The following is a 22,435-nucleotide window of genomic DNA, read 5'->3' as shown; positions in this document are numbered from 1 at the left end:
TTCGAGCTCGTTGGACCGCGAGACGCCGAGAACCGGGACGATCCTTCGTCCAAGTTAACCAAAAGAAGTGGGGGAGATTCACGAGAGAGAGAGAGAGAGAGAAACAGAGTGATAGAGTGTAGTAGAGAATAGAAAATGGTCCTCTCACCCGGTCACCACAACGAAGAAATCCATGATGTTCCAGATGTTGCGCAAATAGGAGCCACGGTGGAGGACGAAGCCAAGGGCGAGGATCTTGAGGCTCGCCTCGACGCAGAAGATCCCGAGGAAGTAGATTTCCGTGGCCTCGAGCTTCTGTGCGAGTATGGTCTTGTCCTGCTTCGGCAGGTGCTCCTCGAGGGCGAGGACCACGCAATTAGCGATGATGGTGAGCAGGACGGCGTACTCGAAGGGCGGCCACTCGATTATGAAGCGGGTATGCTTCCTGATGCAGTTATCCTCCGACAGGATGAACAACGACGTGGTGCCCTTGCCGCCTCCCCCACCGCCACCCGCCCCTCCGCCCTGATCCCGGCCTGGCGCCATGTCCACCAGACCAGGTACCTGTTCAACCATCCGTTTTACTCGACAGAAATCGCTTCTTTGCGTTCATTAACATCTCTAGGTACTTCAGAGCCCATAAATGCAAAAAATATCAACTACTATGTACTGTGAGTTCTTGAGGAGTTGGCTACTGAAAGGAATGTGAGTCTGATTGGTGCCTAGATCCCCACTCTAGAGTTTGAGAAACGACGAGAGTGGGGACAGCCATCTTTAGACTCTGTTTTACTTTCTGAGAGAAAAGAGTGCTTGGTGAAAAACCAAGGATCCACAGCTAAAGAAAAATCGATATTCAAAATTTCAAGGACCCCTCAATTAATTCTATTCTCGAATATGTAGAGAAGGAATATGAAAACTGGAATTATAGGATGCCAAGATAGTTTTTTAGGGGTGGCAACGTTTCGTAAATGCTGCTCGCAGCGTTTGGATCCTGTGAAGGGAGAATAATACGCGCGCGAAGGGTGAGCGGCACGATAAGAGGAGCCGCAATTAACGAATATCTCAGACGAAGCTTTCGCAAGCTTAGATGGCTCTTACCTCCCCTCCAAAGCTAGTCCAGTCACCGAGACCACTCAGTCCGGCCCACCTCGGCCTTCTCCTGTACTGACTCGCGTATCCAGGGTCCCTTTGTGCCGCCTCTTGCGCTGCCAACCTGGAAAACACGCAAGACGAAATGGGTTAGTCGAAAAGTGGAAAGCTCGGAGCTACGGGAGTTACACATAAGCGTCGCGTATATTATCCAGCATTTTTAAATTTAAACTATTCGAGATTTCTGCATAATATACTGCGACGATAAAAGGAGAGTCGGGTGTATTAGTATGAATTAATTAAGGCGAGTCGTATTATTTAGCGCGCAAAGATCGTCGTCGATTTTTGAAAGCCAGTCTCCGGAGACGCGTTTCGCGAGAGGGGCTCGTTAATGGCGGACGCGAGCGTGCAACGCCTGGTACTAATTAGCTCCATTAGTCGAGACTTTCGCAGGGAGGATCGGGGGCTGCTCGCGTGGCCTCTCCTCGCAGGAAAGTGCAATCAAGCTGGACGATAAAGCAATAAATTTGCGACGAGGAGGGAGGGGGCCCGGTGCATCGGTGCGTCTGACGGATCGACGAGGCTCGCGCGACTTCCAACGAGCTCGATACCTCGTCGAAGTATCGTTGGGAAAATTGCGTCCTATTCAGCGGACCTTGATTCCCTATTCAGCTGTGATCAGCGTTCCGCCTTTAAGAATTTAGAGCACGTTCGTCGCGACGAGGAACGTCCAACTTTTTCGCGACGTTGAGTAGCGAGGAGAACGCTCGACATATTTTATTCGAGACGAACGTTCCGGGGGATCCGTGAACCCTGTGGTCCCCGTTTCGTCCAGAAAGAAACCCTCGCCGCTGAATTTGCACAACGAGTCCAAGAATATATTTATGGATCGATCGCTTGGGCGCATTCGGGATGCTACCGAACCCTCTAAAGTGCTCTTTAAATTCTTTTGAGAACGACAGAACTCGAGCCCCCGATGCCTTTCGTCCCCTAACGAGAGTAATCGAGTAATACACGATTTTTAATGGCGAAGAGTCCCCCTTCGAACGATTTCGTCTCGATCTTTTCCTTTTTTTAAACGTCGCTGAACTACGTCGAAAGTACACGATTAAGTGTCGCGTGAAATTTAATCGAGAGCCGGGATGACGCCTCGAGGGAGTCATTATTCGTCGACATTAATCCCGACGATGCTGCGTAAACGAGGACGCGTACAGTCCTCTCCAATATGGCTGAGTTTCAAAGCACAGCCTTTCAAAGTTACTGAAAATAAAACTACGCGAGCCAATATTTATTTCTTTCCTTTTAATTTTCATGGGCGGGAAACGTCGGGTCTCGAGCGGTAATTGCGATTCACGGGTGGCCGTGTGGCGTCGAAAATGACAAGTCGCGACGTTCGAGCCTCTGATTTCATCCCCCAGAAGATAAAATGAAAAGTTCGCGGAGGATCTCAATGTCGAGGGTTGCGGGAGTATTCTTTGCTGGATGATCCGTGAGGACGAGTAACGCGCGCGGCACGCTGGCTGCCAATTAATAGCGACTTAATTTAGTACATCCACCCGCGGATACGGAGAGTCCATTACCGTTGGCAGGACTAATTAGCTGCCCGCGCCAACCTCGTACATGCGAGACGCATTAACATAGCATTATCAGTCGGCCACGGTGTCGTAATAACGGTAACAATGTTACTATCGACGCGGCGATTGCTGTTTCGTGCTCACTCGTAACGTCAACGGCAACCTGTTTTATTACACACTGGGTGTCCCGCTCGAAAATTCAGTGATAATAGTTTTCGCACAGAATCATTAGATTATGTTTAGGAAGAAATTAAAATCGTAGAAAAATAGATGCTTCTGTACTATTCAAAGTCTTCCCCTACAGTTTTTCCCCATCTCGTTCGGTGCTCTGATTTTATATCTCGTTTTAATCTCGTTTTAACAACGTCCTGCCCCTTCTCCAACATTTTCCTCTTGATATCTTCCCTGGTCATCGACTAACGAGTACGGTACAAAGGACATTAACCTCGTATCGAATAAAAAATTCAGCGCCGAAGCGATTCGTCAGAATTTTCAATTCGAGTCCCACTTACGAACTCGCCCGGAGTTTCAAACTCAGCACTTTTGGAGTTTCCGCGAATCCAGTTCCGAGTCGTAGGGCGCTTGGACGATTCTCTGGTCGGTAGAGAGGCTGCGTAGAGTCGTCGGAGGGTGGAAAAGGACAAAATCGGATGCGACTTGCTGTCAAATCGTCCGTCCGCATCCGGCTCGACCGAGCGCGTCTCTGAATTATTGAAATCGAACCGGGGAATAATTGATAGAGCGCGCCCCGTAACCGACAGATCGATAGTACTCTCGAAAATGAGCCCACACTGCCTGGCAACGACTTGGCGACAGAACGGTGCAACGCATCGCCTAACACAGCTCTTCCGTTCATCGCCGCCTCGATGATTGTTATGCCAGCAACAGGTGCAGGCGTATCGCTGATTACGCACGGTCCGAAAGTTTCGGAATTGAATGTCTCGTCCAGGACTGCACGTTCCCAGCAAACTGCAGACGAGATCCTCCTCGCCACCAGTCCACCCCCGTCAAATCGAAAACGTTGTCGCTTCCTTTTCGATTAAACTTCCGGGCAAAGGCAAACTTCTCGAAAGTAAATCGAAAGGACGACCCGTTTTCAAAGATTTTACTGTTTTAAACGGGAATAAAACAGGTGATCGACGAAAAGAATCTCGGTGGATTATCCCTAATCTAGGCAACACCCGTTCGCGAGAATCTGCATGTATTTGATCCCGCGAATCTGTCGCTATAGCCACGTAATACTCGACGTTTCGAAGATGGTGGATGCCGGAGGCGGAGGTTAATCGCGATTTACGCGGTGCAACGTCGAGTTTTACGGGTTAACGGGTGACGGGATGCAGAGGATCCGTGCCAAACGCTCGTGTCGCTGGGCGTTCGTGTTTTTTTTTATCCCTGAGTAATTGATACGAGGCGTCGCCGCGGCGTCTGAATATTCACGATTCGATTCTTTTTTTCCGAACGCGCGAGACAGTTGCCAGGCCAGCTGGCGTGGATCAACGAACCGAAAAACGATCCCCCAGCGCCCTCGGATCGTCCAATTTCCGTAAAAAGCACGCCCGTAAGCGTTCACCGAAGTTCAGTGGAACAGATCTACGCGTGGTCGGACCTGGCGCAGTAGTCGAATCAACGATAAGTCAGACGGAGTCGTGTGATCGAAAAAATCGAATGTTTGATAGATTTGGAATATCAGGGGATGTTCGATGCTTCGTGAAAACGAAGTGTAGTCCAAATTGCAACGAACAAAAGCATCTGAGCGAAAGAATAATTTTTCTATCAAGAGATTTGTATTTCCAGTGTATTTGTACATAAATTCTAAAGTGAAGCCGTGGAATTTGGATGTTAACTTCGTCTATAACGTAGCATTTAATCGGGTATACGTGCTAGAAAGTGAGATAAAAAATTCGCGAGATATCCTGCGGTATTCTGACGCACGAACAGTCTTACTGCGAGGATATATTCGCGTACGCAGAAATGCACAACGCGAGGGAAGGAATTCAGTTAAATCCGAGCCTGTAAAATTCACGAAACGAGAAGAACGAAACACGAAAGTCCATCCCGGAATAAAAACGCGGGACGATGGAACAGGAGAAATGCAAAAACTGCCAAAGACGGAATAAACTTTCTGTTTGCCGGACGAAAAGTTTTCTGGATTCCTGCTAATTGAAGAAACGGCTTCGCGAAAGCTTGTGGTTCCGCTATCGGAAAAGTATACAGAGAATCCGCTGGAAAAAAGGTTGGGAATCAGTCGATGTAAGCCGTTTCTCTAAATCTCGCTGGAAAATGCAAAAATCGCCAGTTTCTTAGGGATCGCTGGGAATTTAACGAACGGAGAATCCTTCCGTTTCGACGATTATTTGCGAAAGCAAAATTTCGAGAACGCGAGGGAGGGGCGACGAGCGCGGAAATAATTGGCCTTCGATTCCGGATCGACAGACAACGATGCAGCGATCGCGTCGGGAAGGCCATTCGATTTTTTTTTTCCTCCTTTTCACAGATATAAATACGAACGTTATCGGACTTGGACGAGCACGGGTCGTCGCGAGATTTCCATAGGCCGCGATTGTTCGACCGAATGCGGACTCGAGACTCCGATAAGCGGAATTATTTTCGCGCGTAAAATGGACGAGCGTCGACCACGTTACGCGGGGACTCCTTTCCACGGAGAAATTTCCCCGTCGAGGAGCACGGAGATTAGTGTCTGTTCGTGGCAACTGGGACGGCACTTAAAAGTTTATTATGGCTCATCAGTTATCGACGATACTTCTCCAGAGTTATTAATACCTTTCGGGAAATCAATATGAAAGACGTGACGTCCCGCTAGAACTAACTCCCCTTGAAAATTCTTCCATCCGCGTGCATGATTGTCGCCGTTAACCTTTAGTCGTTCGATTAGCCTCTAATTTTTATCCCCTCGTCCAAGAACGTTCAGATGTTGTTTCGATCGTCGTTTCTGCCGCCCTCGTTTTTCTCGCTGGATGAAACCACGCTCGAGTTTCTACCTGTTCGTCGAGCTTTTTGCCCCGGACAAGGTTGCACGCAACGAGGAAACCTAGGGAATTCTCCGGAGACGAGTTTCGATGGCGTGGCAGAGGACAGATACCGCAACAATCGACGCACGCGCACGGTTTGCGAGCGAAAATCAAACTCTGATGCAACGAGTGACGAATCAAAGTTAATAAGATATTATTTCTATTTGTTACTGGCGAAGTAACGTCCAGGAGCGAAAGAAATAATTCGTTTCTGGATTTTCCAGTTCTATCTCTGTGTCCTGAAAATCCTTGGCCCTCGAGTCTCGATTCGGCTCGGAATTTTGAATATTATCGAGCTCTCGTCTTCGTGTACTGCATTCGTCTCGTCATCTTGTATCTATTCCCCGGATACTCTTGTCCCGATCGCTCGTAATCTCCCTTCTCGAATATTGTGACGCTGTACACGGTCTTGTGTCTCCAGCATCGACGACTGTGCAGAAAATCTCCGTCTCTGGGCTCCTTGGGACGTTACAGGTTTTTCACCCTTGTCTTCACGGTCTTCAGAAACAAATACGTATCAAAAGATCTAAGGTCCAGATACAAATTCGTCGCTAATGATCTCGTTATCAACGTAAAACAGATGGAGGAAAAAGATAAAGAGCCAAATTGTTGCAATGGGTCAGGTTCAAAGATGCAACCAAGTGATAATTTTTTAATGTATCCCCTGATAGTTTTAAGGTGGAGGCAATCAGATTGATAGGCACTATTGTAACTTCAAACAAAGGGTGTTTACCCGTCAAACAAATAAATAAAAGGATTGACCACCCCTTGGACCCAGCAGAATTCTACATTAACTCGACGATAACAAACAAAGCGGAGACTCTGTTAGGTAGGTTCGTTGGGTCATTTACGATAAATAGGTTGGTAAGGATAACAATTACTGCACCATCGTCAAGGTCTGATTCATCCTTGAAGCGGCTCCCACGCGTTGCGAATGGAGGTTAACGTTGAACCGAGAACGGTCGAGAGGAGCGTGTGGGAAAGGGTAGAGGGCAAGGAAGCGCCCTCGGCTGGTAGGGATGAAATTGGCGGCCGGCTAAGAATCGGAGCCAGCTCGAGTGCGCCTGTACCACCGCCCTGGCTCGGTCGGCGGATTTCGGGTGCTGGCGCGCACCCGAATCGCCGCTCTGCGCCACGTGCGCAGTATACGATCCATGCTCCAGGTATATTTTAATCGCGATAAACCCTCGATTCTCTTTCCGTCGCTACGTACCGTTCGCTGGGACGCGGTTTCCCCCACGTGCACGGCAGAACCGATCGTACGATCCCGAGGAGTGCCGCCAGTCGAACCATCGTCGTCGCTGGTACCTCGGTGTTCCACGCTGGAGAACAGGAGGCGGCGTTGGCGAACGGTCCTCAAACGAGGGAAGAACGTGTGTGTGTGTGTGTGTGCCTCTGTGCGTGCGACGACGACGACGACGGTGGCCGCGGCGCGGGGCGTCTCCCGGCTGCCAGGTCCGTCGCGACGACGATCGTTACCCGAAAAGCCGGCTAATGTCGCCCTCTAAATGCGCGAGAAACGATCTTGCCAAAAATCAGCGAGGACCCGGTGACGCGAGCGTCACGGCGCCCACCCGTCCGAAAAACTTCCACCGCCCACCCACTCTCCTTCTCCCTCCGATTCTCTCTGGCATCCGTACGATATCGAGGCTACCCCGTCGGCCGACGTTGCGGAGCCACTTCCAGAGAGGGGGTTCCCGGTGACGTCACCTCACCCGCCATTTTGCCCGGTGACGTCAACCGTGCCACGACCACCACGACCGAGCCGCGCCGGTTGCGTACATCCACCACGAGAGCTCGTGCTCGACAAATTCGACACCCCCTTCTATGGGAACAGTCAATTTTTTCTTAATGCAAAGTGTCTTTTAAGTGGACTCTCAATCTCAACTGAATTATTTTACTCAATGTTAATTTTTACCAAATTGGTGGATGGAAATCGACTTTTACTGCCACGTCATTTGTATATGGATGACAAAACTCTTTACATTAGAACCAAAACAATTAAATCTCAAGCTGAAATTTTAATTTGTATAGTTTATAATTGTCTATAATCACAGTTTCGATCTCATAAGAGGTTTTACAATTTTGGTTCGGCGGTCAACGTGTTGAAAGCATTTAAAAAATAATGAACTAATGGAGGATTATATAAATTCTCAAATAATTGCATTGACATATATTATAAAATATTAGTTTAAACTTGTGGAGGGCCATAATAATCCACGTAAGGGTTAACAAGAACCCTCGTCTTTCATTACGAGAAAATATAGCACAAGTTAAACCTTCATCTAAAGGATCAATCGATTTAAAACCATCTACTATAACTGAAACCCTTAACATTTCATAGTCCCCAGTTCGTGGACCAGGGGTTGAGAGCCACTGTTCTGATATTCTTTAAATATTTCATTCAATGCAGACAATGTTAAAGCGTTGTATTCTATCGCGAGAGTTAAAATATACTCCATAATTCTGTTCAATTATTACCAAGCCTGCATATACACATATAGTTTTCGGTTACAATTATTTATACCCAGTTTGCCGCTACGCGAATTAGTTCCGTGACTAAAATATTCATGCCGTTCTCTTCGCAGCCGTCTGCGTTTTAACGAGTCTCCTAACTGGCCGAAATAAAATAAAAATAGTAAAATGACGGCGGCTCCGACGGTTCGTTGATCCTTTGACCTGAACTTTGACATTCCCGCAGGGTCGGTCCTTCGAATTTCGAACCTGCGTTTCTCCCACCCAGTTCCTTTACCCCTAGTCCTGGAGGAAGCCTTATTTTTAGACTATTCGTTCATTCTCGACGCGCCCTCGAAGTTCGACCATTCACGCCAAAAATAACCTAAGCGTCACCAACTTTCAAGGTGCGAAACCACGCCATTGCTCGAACTATAAAATTACGCAAACTACAAAATAAAATTTACTTCTGCCCTATTACAAGGAATATCGAGTTCCCGGAAAAACGAAGTCGAATGAAGCCACCGACTTGGCGCGAGGTTTTATCTTTTCTAGGAATCCCGTGTCGCGTGGGCGGTAGGAATGGACGATTCCTAGACCTTCGAGAGTTAATCTTCGTCCCCTATGGCCGTATCCGTGCATATTTCTCACACCGTGTGGGTGTTATCCGGGTGCAGTCTCGTGGGCAGTGCGTAGATTTAGGTCGAGACACGTAGGCAGTCGACTATTCGGGGGATTTCGATGCAGCTCGTTTCTCTGATGCTCGGCGTATCGAGTGACACGATGACCCCAGACGTTCCCCTTAATTATTTACTTCTTTGCGCGCAAGGCGCCGTTCGATCGACCACGGTAATCGCGTATCCGGTCGCCAGAGACTGTGCCAAGATTCGTCCCGGTAACCATGATCGCGATAACGCAGCCAATCCCGCGAGCTTAATGGAAACCTTTGCGACTTCGCGTCCCCCTTGCAAGCCCCAGATAAGAACGGTCCGAGCGAAGATGGGGTCGAAACTCTGCGAAGAAGTTCGAGCTTGAAAATGCAAGTGGAACACACGGTTACGCGAGGAGGGGCTGCAAGATCCGCAATAAATTACCTATTAAGGAGTTATGAAGCTGAAAAACAAGGCTTTCGTTAATGTATAGACACCGGAGTTACGGAATCTATCAAACTTTAATCTTGCAAATGGTACGGGGATGGAAAGCTACCCGAAATTTGAAAGCAAAGTTTTTGGTCGATCGAGTCTACCGATTGACAGTTCGATACTGTATTTTTATCCTGTATTATTGGCACTTTCACGAGTAGCTTCACGAAAATATAGGCCTCCATGTTCGTTAACTTTATATTTAAAAATGTGAATAGAGTAGTTAAATCAAATGTAGTTTTTAGCGACAGATGAACGTCTTAAGCACGTCTCCTCGTCGAAAGCTCTTAGGAGCGAAAAGAGATATTCCTGGATCGTCTCCATCGATCTTGGAGCCTGCAGATTTCCCAGCCCGTAATCGCGATATTATAACAAGCGTCGCCATACCGTGACCGGGTCGAAGTTTCCGATGAAACTGTACGCTCGAGCCCAACCAGGAGACCAACCTAAAGATCGATCGTCGTATTATCGACAGTTTGACTACCGCGCGTGGTTTGGAACGCTTTGAACTCGCGTCGAACGATGATTTCAACGAACCTATCGATCCCCGCGACCCCCATGCACCGAAACGATCCCCGGTCCGAAAGTTTCAACAATTTACTCGTTGCTCCGAGCGCCTAGGTCGCTGCAAATCATTCAACATTCTATTTATCGACGATAATTTCGACCACCGTTAATTACGTTCCATTTTCGGCTCCGTTGCCGACAGCCTCGCTGTTACTATCGCTCACGTGTCCTCGCCAGCAAACTTAGAACGGCACTCGCGTTATTATTGCTATTGATAGACACGCTAGACTTATCGACGTTGCAACGAGGAAGAGAATCCAAGGCTGCGACCCGAATGTCCGCGTTTTAAGAAACGAATCTCGACGTCCGTGCAACTCTCTAGTCCCGTTTTCGCGGTGGTTTCCGTCCCGGGGCCCGTCGAGATTCCTTTCCCGATTCCGTTCTCGAGAATCGCTTCGGGACGAAAGTTTCTCGAGCGGGCGCAAAAAAAAAAAAAAAAAACGAAGGAGAGATCGATGACGCTATTATCGACACCTCGGGGCGAGGGTGTCGCGCGGTCCGATTTGCGCGGATTGATCGTTACATCGGTGAGCTCGCAGGCTTCCGTGCAAGACGAATCGAACTATCTGCGCGAAGCAAATTGAATATTGGCCCTGCGAGTGTCTCTCGTTACTCGCGAGTCAACGTTCCTCGAGAAACCAATCGCTCGGTTGATTGAATCTTACGCCCCCGGGCCAAGAACGTCGGGTCATCGACGACCCCCAATCCTGGATGGAGCATTCAGAAAAATTCATACATTTCTCTAACGTTTCGATAACCTCGATCTTTCGTACAGAGGTTATCCTCCATTATTTTTTAAATGCTTTAAGGGAAAGTTGATTTCCATTTACCAATTTGGTGAAAATCAATATTAAATAAAATAATTCCGTTGAGATTGAGAGTCCACTTAAGATTTAAATCAAATCGATGTCAATGTTTGTTATCTTTCGCTTCCAATTGCGGGTCAGACTCGACCCAACATCCTTACGAATTACCACATCGTAGAAAGAGAGTGAAGGGAGGGGCAGGGTGCAATTAGAATACCCAGGGCCATCCAGACGCGCCTAATACGAACCTAAGGGACCATAAATAGCGCTAATAGCATTGTCTGCGCATTAAACCCGTGTAAACGCGGCCCGATGCTGGTGAAAGAGGGTGGAAAACGAGAGAAGGCCAACCTGCCGGAGAGCCACCTAGCCATAATAATCGCCTACATGCCCCGGCGAAATTACCTTTCGGTCTATTTGCCCCCAGAAACCGGGGTTACGTCAGCCGTACACGTGTGCGACGAATACGTGTACCCATTTCGTTTCGACCAGCCCCTCTCCTCGCTCATGCAGCCCTTCGAGCCACCCCCGTGAGGCTTCGCGATCAAGCCGCTACGTTTACGTGTACGTCGATCTACGATCCAGATCTCCACGACGATATTTCGAACTTCGGAGGAATCACGGTACACCCAAATAAATAATTTCAAAATCATAGTTTCTCTCAAATTATGATATCGTTAATCCCCCAACGATCATGCCTGGGCATCTGATCACGATAAGAATTAAGTCAAGTGATTCTATGCTTGTTCCGAACATATGTGGAAACGAATGGTCGCTTTAATTGATAAATTGTTTAATGTAAAAAGGAATACGTAACCTAAATGCGGTATTATGGCAACCCGAGGCGTACACAAGCGCACTCGTGGCAACGGGGGAGGAGGAAGAAACGAACAGCGGGGGCGCGTTGGAGGTCGAAGACATGGATTTCTTTTTAACGCGTCGCTTGTCGCTGCCTCTATAAACGCCTGCGTCCAAACGCATGCGTTTTACCACGTTGCGTCGGTCGGCAACGATCAAAGCGAGCCACGCTCGCCTACTCGGCGATGAGTCGATCGAAAATCCGCGTCCCCACCGCCCCTCGGTGGCCAGCGTTCCGAGAATCTCACCCACTCTCGCTCGAATTTCACGGAAATTTCGAAAACTTGGCACTCACTTCCAGGATCACACATCGTGGGAATCGAATCACAAACCGTGAATGTCGGGTTCGAAGAAACGCGACAGATACTGGCTCGCTATACGCTGTTTAGCTCGATCAAAATGGAAATTTAGGGGAAGAGTTACCCGTAATAGTAGAAAACACCAGATGCTTTCTTGTGCAAATTATTAATCTAGTAGTATCTCAAGTCTGAGATAATATCGTTTGGGGTAATTTTAACCCTTTGCACTCAGCTGTCCCCTCTGAAGGGATGTACACTCTAAGGAAACACAACGATATTATTGTTTTCAAGTGATTATAAGCAAAGAATGTAAAAGAAGATATGTTTGCTTGGAGCATTTGCTATCTATTTCGCGAGAAAGTGTGCTTGAGTTAGTAGTAGGTGGTCGAAGAAAAGTCTCCGAGTGCAGAGGGTTAAAAAATATACAGTCCGTTTTTGTCACGAGATCGTTGACTCGATTCGCAGAGTTCCCCCGAAAAATTGATCGTCGTAGACAGTATCGACTCCTGATGGAAGTAAAATCACTCGAATACAAAAGCTTCGAAGCTCCCAGTCAATTTCGAATAATTTCTTGATCCAAATTAAACGCAATAATACAAATTAGCATACGTTACCCAGTTTCCGAGTCAATCGACTCGGGAAGAAATGAATGAGTCTCGAGTAGAAGGACGAACGAAGGACCGAGGGGGCGAGAAAGCGAGAGATGTCCTGGCAGGGTGGTTTCAAGATTGGCGAGTGGTCAAGTCGCGGCTGCGACCACGTACGACGTGGCTGCGTATCTTGTGCGGCTGGAACGAGCAGAGCCATAAACGAGCGCGATCGTCTGGCGCCCGAGAACGCCTCGGGGACGCGCGACGACGACTTTAACTCCTCCATAGGAGGAAGAGGATTTCGCGGAAGCGCGACAAGGACGGGAGAACGGAACAACGTCACGACCAGACGCCGGGAGACGTCTGACTCGTCCCACGCCCACGCTACTTGCCCCACACGCGATTTCTGAAGAGGTTGCACCAACCAGTGCGGATGCATTCCAGCGTTCCTGATCGCCAGAAAACGTTACGAGACTCGTTATAATCAAAAGACGATCTTTGGAGCGTGCAAAGGTAGCGTGGAAAATAAAAAGAGCGGTCGGGGATAGTTTCGAGCTTGCAACGAAGCGTGTTTGCCGAAACGAGTGGACGTGGGTGGAAAGTTTATGACGTCCAGGCTCGTCGAGTGTCTCGAGCGAGTCCGGGATTATTGTTTCGTATTTTAACCAGATGCTCGCTTTCACGGGCCAGGTGTCTGACAACCACGTGTTGGCGAAACATTTGCCAGAGGTCTGCAAACCTCGCGGTGAAACGCCCTTCGAGCAAACCAAAGATACCGCCGTGACGCAAACGACACACGGCCAATTCTGACGAGTATCGTGTCGCGATTCAAATTCCCGGTGGCTCGTTATTAGCATAAGCTTTCGTTGCGTCTGTTGATAAAGCGCTCGCGTTACGCGAAACCCCGGGGGGGATTGTAAAAAGGGCAAAGTTTTCATGAATCAGAGAAGGAAACAACCGGAGACGGTAACACAGTTCTACGTATTCGAGCGCATGATTCGGCGACTACTACGAATGAATGGACGGAACACGCGACCGTGAAAGAACCTTTCCAAGAAGCTAGCATTCATTGATGACAGGAATAGATTAAGCTACATTAACGATTTCCCGAAGAATGGTAATTAGAGTATGCAAATTGGGTACGCACAGAATTCATGGAAAATAGCTCCGTTCTACGGATCAGAGCATAAAGTGGAAACGATTCTAAAAGGTGTTCGTTTTAATTGTGAACAAGTTTACATTCTCAGTAACTTCATCTCCAATAATTTTTCGTACTTCACAAGTGCATTTGATGCATTCTGATCGTTTCTAGAGCTACGCCAGCGAAATTGCCCCGTATTTGTTATTTTCGAGGAATAATGGAGATTGCTAGAACAAACCTGCTCTCCCTCCCCCGGAGTCGAACATACTATTCCTCGAGCCTCCTGGCCATCGAAGCTAACCAGGCCACCTACAGACACCCTCTTCCCGGGGCGCTGATATTGAAATGGTCGCTTTGAGGATCTAGAACTTCCGACATTGCTCGGTTTCTCGCGTTTTTCGCGTCCCTGTCGCCGGATCGGACAAGTGTATCCAGTTGGCGCCGGCCCACGTCTTTTCTTCGCTCGCGAAAAGAACAGGGAACCGACCTGGTAATCCGTCGCGATCGCTTGCCAATTCGTTACCCGGGTTGGTGGACGTTCGTGAATCACCCCGGGGATCGTCGAGGGATAATCTTCGCGAATATTCCGACGGCCTATTAAATAAACTGCGAGACCGAGTCGCGCGTGCCAAGCTCTGCCCGACCACGCACGCGGCTCTACTACTTAAACCGACTGGACGTGCCAAACGCTTTCTTCTCCAGCCTGAATATACACGGGACCCGTACTACTTTCGGCTGGACGTCTCGAGGAGCGATCGATGCTTCCACGGGCTCCTTAACGCTCACGAGGAACATCCACGAGACATCCTACTCGCACACTGGTCGCAGGAATTAAAATTTACCAGCTCGAATAAATTTGAAACCCTTGGACGTACCATCCCCGGGGACACTGTTTAATTATTAAATCGCTCGCGGCTCGTGCATCGATTCTGTTTTGTTTTAAATATTCAAGACGCCTCCCTTGCTCCCTGAAAATCCTGCAAGACGCGTCCACTGGGCGGGATAAATTAATCTTCCTTATTTTGAATTTTTCCTTGTGCGAGGTATTCTGAATTTTATGGAGAATATCGTCGATTAGTCGGAGCAATATTGATCATAATAGGAGTTTACAGACGCGTTTGCTCGCGGCAGAAGCATATCTCGACCGATGTAAGCCTAAGTAGGTGCATATTGACGTCCGTTGTCTAACAAGAGGAGGGTCAATAGTGTCAGACGCCGATTTCAATAACATATCCATGGAATAATGGCCACCTACGAAAACTGTGCATCGAGTATCGTGTACGGAAAACTCGTGATCGATACCCAACCGTATTGTTCTAATGAGAGAGGTCGCGTTGCGGTGGCATCGTGCTAACTTTTTGACCCGAGCTCGAACCCAGATGGAACTTTGCCTCATTAACTTTTAGAAACAAGCGCAGAATACACAGCAATACAATTCTGTTCTATATCTTCGCATACGATCAACCGAAATTTTCCATGCACGCGATGGAAGTTTGTTATGGAGTAAAATGTTTGATTAATAAGCAACGAATAACAGGACCTGGAATGGAAGCAGCACCTCGCTGGTTTTAAGAGCAAAGCAGGCTTAATAATTCACTCTAATAAACCGCTCCTGAGGTGAAATATTAAATCTGTTTGCCTGGGTTTGCTTCGTGTGGTTTCTTTATTTTTAATATGCTAAATATCAGCTATTAATTCGTGCATTCGTGATTGAAATATTTTACTAATACAAATGGTCTGTTGCGTGTTGTCGAAGCAAAATGCAACTTTGTTGTAGCTGTCTTTGGAGTCGAGTCAAAAGTTAGCATGTAGCAAAGCTGCTACTATGTCGAGGTCGCTCTTGTTAAAACGACGCGGTTACAAATATACAGGGTGTCCAAGTGGACTTGATAGAATCGGGTACAGGTAATTCCACGTGCAAAAACAGAATAAAATGTAAAAACTCGTTCTCTGTTCGATCTTTATAACTACCTTGCACACTGGACTATCTTAAACAGAATTTCCCTGAATTTCCCTGAATCTCTGCAACCCCGTAGGAACAAAAAATCGAAAGTCCATAGAATCTCGAGTCCACGAAACGTTGATCGGGCGTGCACGTTTTTTCCGCCAGCGATTTCGCGTTCCGTTGGCCCGTTCTCGCCTAATTACGAAGTAGGCCATCAATTCTCGTCGGGTCTGGTAAGCTCGCCGTGCCTCTCTCACCATTTTCTCTCCCCCGATGCGAGCCCACGCGACTGTCGTCGGATCAACGATCAATTAGCCGCGTTATTAATAGCGTGGCGTTATTATTATGCGATAAATTTCCCCCACCGACGATCGGGGGTAAACAGATGGCGGCGCTACTCGACTCGTAGACATCGGGAATCCTTGAACTATAACATTCTGGCACGAAACGATACAGTTCGCGTTCGGCCTTCGACGAGCCGCCGATTCATCTAATTGAACCCCAGCGTCGTGTCAGCCTCGCCGTGCACTCGATACGGAACGCAACGCGTATCGTCGTTCCCCGAAAGCGGACACGTACGCGTCGCGACGCTGCCCCTTGAACTATAACATTACAGCAACCGACGCGCCACCCACGCAGCCCGTAGAGCCGATTTTATGTTGCAATCGGGAAACGTTATTTGTTCGCGTGCCCGCGTTTATTAACAATAACGACGCCCGACCGCAGGTTTACGCGCCACACGAGCCATCGTCGCCTCAATTTTCACACCCTTCGCGACCCCGTTCGTTATTTTCCATTAACGAGGAGCAATTTTAAGCGATAAAGAATTATTTTTCCTCGAAATCTTCTGCAACACACTGCGATACCGGAAGGCTAATGTTCTTGACCTCTTTCACTTCAATTAGCGTTTCGAAATTTCACGAGACCGCACGCAAAATCACAGACAGCGATAATAAATTCCAACGAAACGCAACGTAAACACGACACCGGCCGCAAGGATAATTAGATCGCGGAAAGTCGTGAGCGGGGAGGGGCGAATTCTGCATTAGCCATGGGAATCGCTGGTACTCGCCATTCGTGTTCCCAGTTGCGCGTGAAAACTAACGTGACCGAGGCATGCCACGATAAATTACCCTCGTTTAAACTTTCCTCCGCGGCTATGTCAACTGTAACGTTCGTGGAACGACCCTCGAAACAACGGAATCGCAACTTTCTCGAGCTTCACTGACTCTCGAATTTCTTCGTATTTAGAAATATCACGGAAATAATGATATCGAACGCGTAGTCGTGTGTGTACAGCGGGGGATGAAGCCAGGGGACGCTATCGAGCGATTTCCATTAGGTCGCGGACCTCGAGCCGCTTCGAAGACCGATTTTCCACCCTCCTCGAAGTCTCGATCGAAAGAAGGGAGTCAAGGGGTGGGTTTCGCGACATCTTGGAATCCTGAAAAAACTCCGCCGGCCGTTTCTGGTCCTCCGTCGGAGTATTTATATCGCGGAGCTCATTTCCTTACGTCGCCCGAAGCTTAATAAATCAGGGAAGGCGCCCTTGTCAATAGTAAGGTCAACCGGGGCGACTCGACGTCTCCAGCATTTGCCAAGTGGTACGAGTGGAAGATAGAGGGAGACAGGAAGGAGGACGCAGGGGCGGTCGAGAAAAGAGGGACAGAGAGGGTGGCTCGGGGGTGAGTTGGACGAGCTGGAATACGCAGAGTCGACGTATGCGCAGTCTATGCACGCACACGCGCGCGCGATAATGTACGCACACACGCGCCGGGATCCTCCGTTTCGCCCACGCCACGAGGTCACCGAGCATTCGTGCGCCGATTGGTCATCGGGACCTTTCTTCCTCGCGCGATCATCGTTCTCGAGCCCTGTTTTATTATAATAACCGTTGGAAACACTAGCGTTCCGTTTAAGAACTTTTATCTCGCGAAAACGAGCCGTGAAAACTACGGGGAGGTCCTGGCAATTTGGGGTGCAACTAAAAATTAACATCCCCCAACGTTCTAGAAAACTAGATAATTTTCCAGACGGTGGAAAATAAAGGCATGCCCAAAAATTGAAGCTGAGACGAAGTTAACCCCTTGACGTACGATTTAATTTCAAATAATTCTGTTTAAATTTGTTCGTATAAAGAAAAATGCGTTGATTTTAATATATAAGGCTTGATGACGAGTAGCCTTAAGATTGTGAAACTTGTAACGAGTCAGAGTCGTCATTGTACGACAAGGGGTTAATAAAGGATGCATCGAGATATTTGTTTACGAAAGAGTTTTTTGTGAAAAAGGAGGTTAGTTCCTTGTTATCTTTTCAATTAGGTTAAACGAACGCGCATCAACGATGGTATTAATGCTCGCGCGATACCATCGAGAATGTAAAAACCATCCCCCAAGGTGGCTCGTCCCACCTCGGGGAGTCGCAAGTTTATTATCCACGAAGGACTCGTGCGTGTGGACTCTGGTGGTTTGGGCTTGGGGTTTGGGTTGCCCTCGGCTGTAGACAATCGAAACATTTTGGTTTCACCCCCAGAACTATACCGATAAATCGAAAACCTCTTTCTCTGTTTTCCTGTTTTCCTCTAATTACAAAATTAATCGTGAGGTGACCTGCATAAAATCATTGTCTGAGTATAGAAAACGAATTTCGGGGTGAAAAGATGAAGGCTACGAAGAAACTTCTGTTGTATCGATCCGAGGGATTACCGTAGGGCAGAAAGGTTCGCGCCTCCATCGAGATTATTAAATTTGTCGTTACCGGACGAATACCCAAGTGTTTCCGGTTCATTTCGAACGCGAAGAAGATACAAGTTTGCGACGAGAGAGACCCTGAATCGATGCTCGCTTGCTTTTTTTTACAATAAGGGCATTAGAGAGAATTCGTGGCAACAAGATACACAATGGACTAAAATTACTGTGGCGAGGACTTTGAAAGCGCGTCCGGTATGAGATTGCCCATCGGTGGGTGTTGCATCGCGACAATGCCCCTTCTCGCGTCGCCATTGTCCGCAAATGAGTTTTCGACGAAAAAGGCCGACTCCTACTCTCCGTTCTTTCTCCTCCCCCGAAAATAAACCTTCAAAGTCGTTGATTTTGGAACCGTAAGGCGAAAACAGTTTTAATGGAGCATTCGCGACTCGTGAAATTGGAATTCCCAGGAATAGAATAAAGATTTTATATAAAATTTGTGATCCACCCTATCTGTCTCGATCAACAAGCTCAATCCCAGTAAGTTCCATGGGTGTCTCTCGAGTTCACCCTCGTTCCAGGCGAGTTTCTAGCGAGAGAGGGATTCTTTCGCGGGGAAGAAGAGTCTCGTCTCCCGAGAAAATACACGGGAAGGTGGATACCTGGCGGCAAGTAACTATATATCTATTGATCGTTCATTCATGCCGCTGTTTCGGCCCCTCCTCGGTTCGTTCGACCCTCTTCCACCCCCCCGACGCCTCCTCTCGTCGACGGTTCCACACCAGGCGTCGTCTCTTCTCCCCCGTTCGAGCCGTCAGAGCCAGTTCTGCCAACTGCTCGAGTCTCGCGACCTACACACGTGCCCGCACACATCGACTTGCTACGCTTGCCAACCCCGCGGTGAGACTCGGTCGGGGAGCAATCAGACCCCCCCGACAATCGGCGTGATACGAGTCGACGAACGCTTCCGTCGGAATTTCGACCCAATTTCGCCGGTTTTCATGATCCGTAGACGTCGGGGGTGGAAGGAGGACCAGGGCGACGCGCCACGGGGGCTGTCCTCTTTCCACAGAAACCATCCAGCGCAATTTTTGGGTCGACGAGCGGCCGAGCTTTCTTTTTCGCCTGGGAATCCACCCCCCTCCCCCCCAAACCCGACGAGAAACTTCTCCTACGTAACGGAGATATCGAGGGAACTTCCAGTCGCGGAAATTGGCTCCTCTTGGCACTGGAAACCGACGCTCTTTCGTGCGTTTGTTCCACTCAAAATTAGTCGTACGAACGGGGTCAAGGAGATTCTATGGCTCCGAGTAAAACGAAAATCAAGAATAATAAATTACCCTCGGCGGCTTCGTTTCCCTGAGAAACTCGGTCGAGAATTTTTAACGATTATCGAAAATCTGTTTTATAATATCGGAAAGATAGGTTCAAGATGTAAATAGGTCGAGATCGCTTCGATATTCCAAGTTATAGAAACATCGAACGCAAGTAGAAATAGTCGATAATGCTCAGACGCCGTTCGCATTTTCGCTCGAACCCGAAAACTCTTTGCAAAATTAATTATCTCGTGTACTGCCCCTCCCATTACAGTATTTTATTCCATCCTCAGTGACCACAGTATATTAATACCCATATTTTCATAATTTTCAACGACCCAAGGACCAAACTCGAGAGGCGAATAATTTGGGCGTTCTAATCAGTCTTTTAACTAAGATCGTCTATCCGTTGACGATCATCTAGCCGCAGTAATGGGTCGAACTTATAGAAATATCAAACGCAAGTAGAACTAGTCGATAATGGTCAGACGCCGTTCGCCCAGTCGTACATATTTTCACTCGAACTCGAAAAACCTTTGCAAAATTAATTTTCTCGCGCATATTTTCATAATTTTCAACGACACAAGGACCAAACTCGAGAAGCAAATAATTTGGGTGTTCTAATCAGTCTTTTAACTAAGATCGTGTATCAGTTGGCGATCATCTGGCTGTAGTAACGGGTCGATCGATCGAAGCCAAAGACTAGATACACCAGGGACGCGATTAGCCGAGCGAACGACGAAACGGCCGGCCGGCACGCTTTGAGCCATTATTTAATTGGCAGTTACGTAACGCCTGGCTCTCACGTGACAAACCTGCCCCGCGGATCTCTAATAAATTAACTGCTCGCGAGGACGCTCGTACTGAGGGGATCGTCGACCTCCTTTTCGCGATCACGGATCTTCAGGGAATAGCTGCCTTCGAGGACGAGACCGCGAGAGTTCGGATTTTGGAATTGATCTCTGCGCCTCGACCGCGAGCTCGAAAGCGTTTCCCCTGCGCGTTAAACATCGCGGTCGTCCGTGGTTTACGGTCCCTCGAACTTTCCACGATTCATTTCGACCTACGAATTATTCGAAGCCGTAATTATTTACGAATTTCCGTGGGGTTTCACAGCGGGTAATACGTGGGAAATTATAGAATAAGTAGCAAGAATGAACGATAGAGCCCTGGTGGGTGTGATAAAGAAAATAAATATTGTCAAGCTCAACTTTGAACAATAAAAACTTTTCTTGGGTCTCCAGCGGCTCCGAATGTTTAGCTTGAGACGCGACGCTTGGTGCGTGGAGTTTCGAACTTAAATTACTTCAAGTGCAATATTCGATAGACTGGTTTCTCGACAACGCTTACGATACGTTCCGAAGCCGTTCAGAGGACTATCTCCGTCCCCATAGACGTCTCAGAATTCCGTATTCCGAGCTCCCGAGTTTCGAGAGCACCCCAGTGCAAACCTTTTTAAATAGAAGGTGCTTAAAGTTTCAGTGGCGCGTCTATTTATTATTTTACAGTATATCTGTACTCGTCACACGATTGACATTCGAGTTCGAACGAAATAATACTCTGAATTAAGTATCCTGCACGAGAATTTGGGTAACGTCTGATTATTTATGGAGTAATCTCCTTCCCTCAGCCCTTGCTGGATTTATGGGAAGGAGATTATACCATAACCGATCAGACCCAGTCAGACAACTTTTAATCCACGGAACACAGGCCTCGTCAAGACGTAATTTCAAAATATTATTCGTAATTTATTAAATTTAACGTGTTTACAGGGAATTCATTAGCGAAAGAAATTATATTTCGAGAAATAATCCTACGGTCAAAACGATTACTCGACCGAGCAGGCAAGCACCTTACGAACCACGGTTACACCCTTCATCTGTCAAGTAGAATAGTACTTTGGAAGATAAACGCGCGCTTAAACGTCAACGATAAATATCTTGATAACTATTAACCGTATGCCCGCAAGACCGTATATCATTGGCCACGGTGTTTCGTGTACTATCTACAAAAATAAAACCCCGGATCGTTGCTCCGTTCTGCAAAAAGTTTGCGGGGGAAAGATATACATAACTTTGGCCGTAAAAAGCGAACGGTTTTTGTTGAGATTTTATCGGGAAACAATCTCGAAGTTTCGTTCCCTTTCCGGGGGGATAAAATTTATATTAAAACGATGCAAGATTAAAGGACGAATTATAATAAAAACACATGTACCAGAACGGGTATCGTAATCTAGAATAAAATAAACCTCCGATAAATAGCGATTATGTATTAATTTGCTCTTTTGGGGAATTCAAAGAGGGATTTTTCCTGAAATGCACATCTTGTCTAATGATTCTATGCAGTATCGAATATGGTAGCTCCATCCTAATCTATCGTAAGTTTATGCTGCATACGATGTTAGGTAATTACACACTGCACATTGTTCCTGAGGTTGCAAGTACTATCGCTAAGCTATTCTTGTCAGACCCTAGGAACATCGCCATTCGCGAGATTCGCTGTTCGAACTTGGTGCAACGAAGCCACGTTGGCCTGGATTCTGACATCTGTGGGTTACGAACAATATTTTGCAATGAAATGACGCTCGTCGAGGCACTCGCTGCAGAGTGTTATTCCAATCAGTAACGAATATTGGTTCAGTTAAACAGTATCGGAAAGAATTCTCACAAAATCTTTGTTCCCCGCTCTGACGTAAACAATTTAGCAAAAAGATAGTCGATAAGTTAATGTCTGCGGTAAATAGAGTATCCGTTTATACCTGGAAAGCCGTTAGGTCGATCGCAGATAGAGCGAACGCGTAATTGCAAGATCAACTATGAATTGCGGGTTGTTTCGTATCTATAATACAGCGTGATGATCTATCAAAAAAATAGTCATCTTTTGTTCGCCGCTGTACGAATGCTATCTAGTAGTCTTAAGTACTGTCACGATAAAAAAAGACATGCTTGAGGATAAATAG

General features: G+C 47.5%; 1 protein-coding gene across 24 annotated transcripts in view; it reads right to left on the bottom strand.

Annotated features, from left to right (window-relative positions):
- The window catches only part of Cac (calcium voltage-gated channel subunit cacophony), a 149,577-nt gene that overhangs the window by 53,129 nt on the left and 74,013 nt on the right, over positions 1-22,435 (bottom strand). For all 24 annotated transcript variants that reach the window (XR_013080149.1, XR_013080148.1, XM_076771209.1 and 21 more), the window contains 2 exons: positions 1,078-1,192; positions 149-543 (listed from right to left, as the gene is read on the bottom strand). Coding sequence is in view for 22 of the 24 variants with exons in the window: in XM_076771209.1 (XP_076627324.1) it covers positions 149-543; positions 1,078-1,192 (510 nt within the window). In the remaining 2 variants the exon portion in view is untranslated. The remainder of the gene's footprint in view (positions 1-148; positions 544-1,077; positions 1,193-22,435) is intronic.

This window comes from Colletes latitarsis, chromosome 8 (assembly GCF_051014445.1).
Source record: "Colletes latitarsis isolate SP2378_abdomen chromosome 8, iyColLati1, whole genome shotgun sequence".
NCBI lineage: Eukaryota > Metazoa > Arthropoda > Insecta > Hymenoptera > Colletidae > Colletes > Colletes latitarsis.
This window is presented reverse-complemented; position numbering and strand designations above follow the sequence as displayed.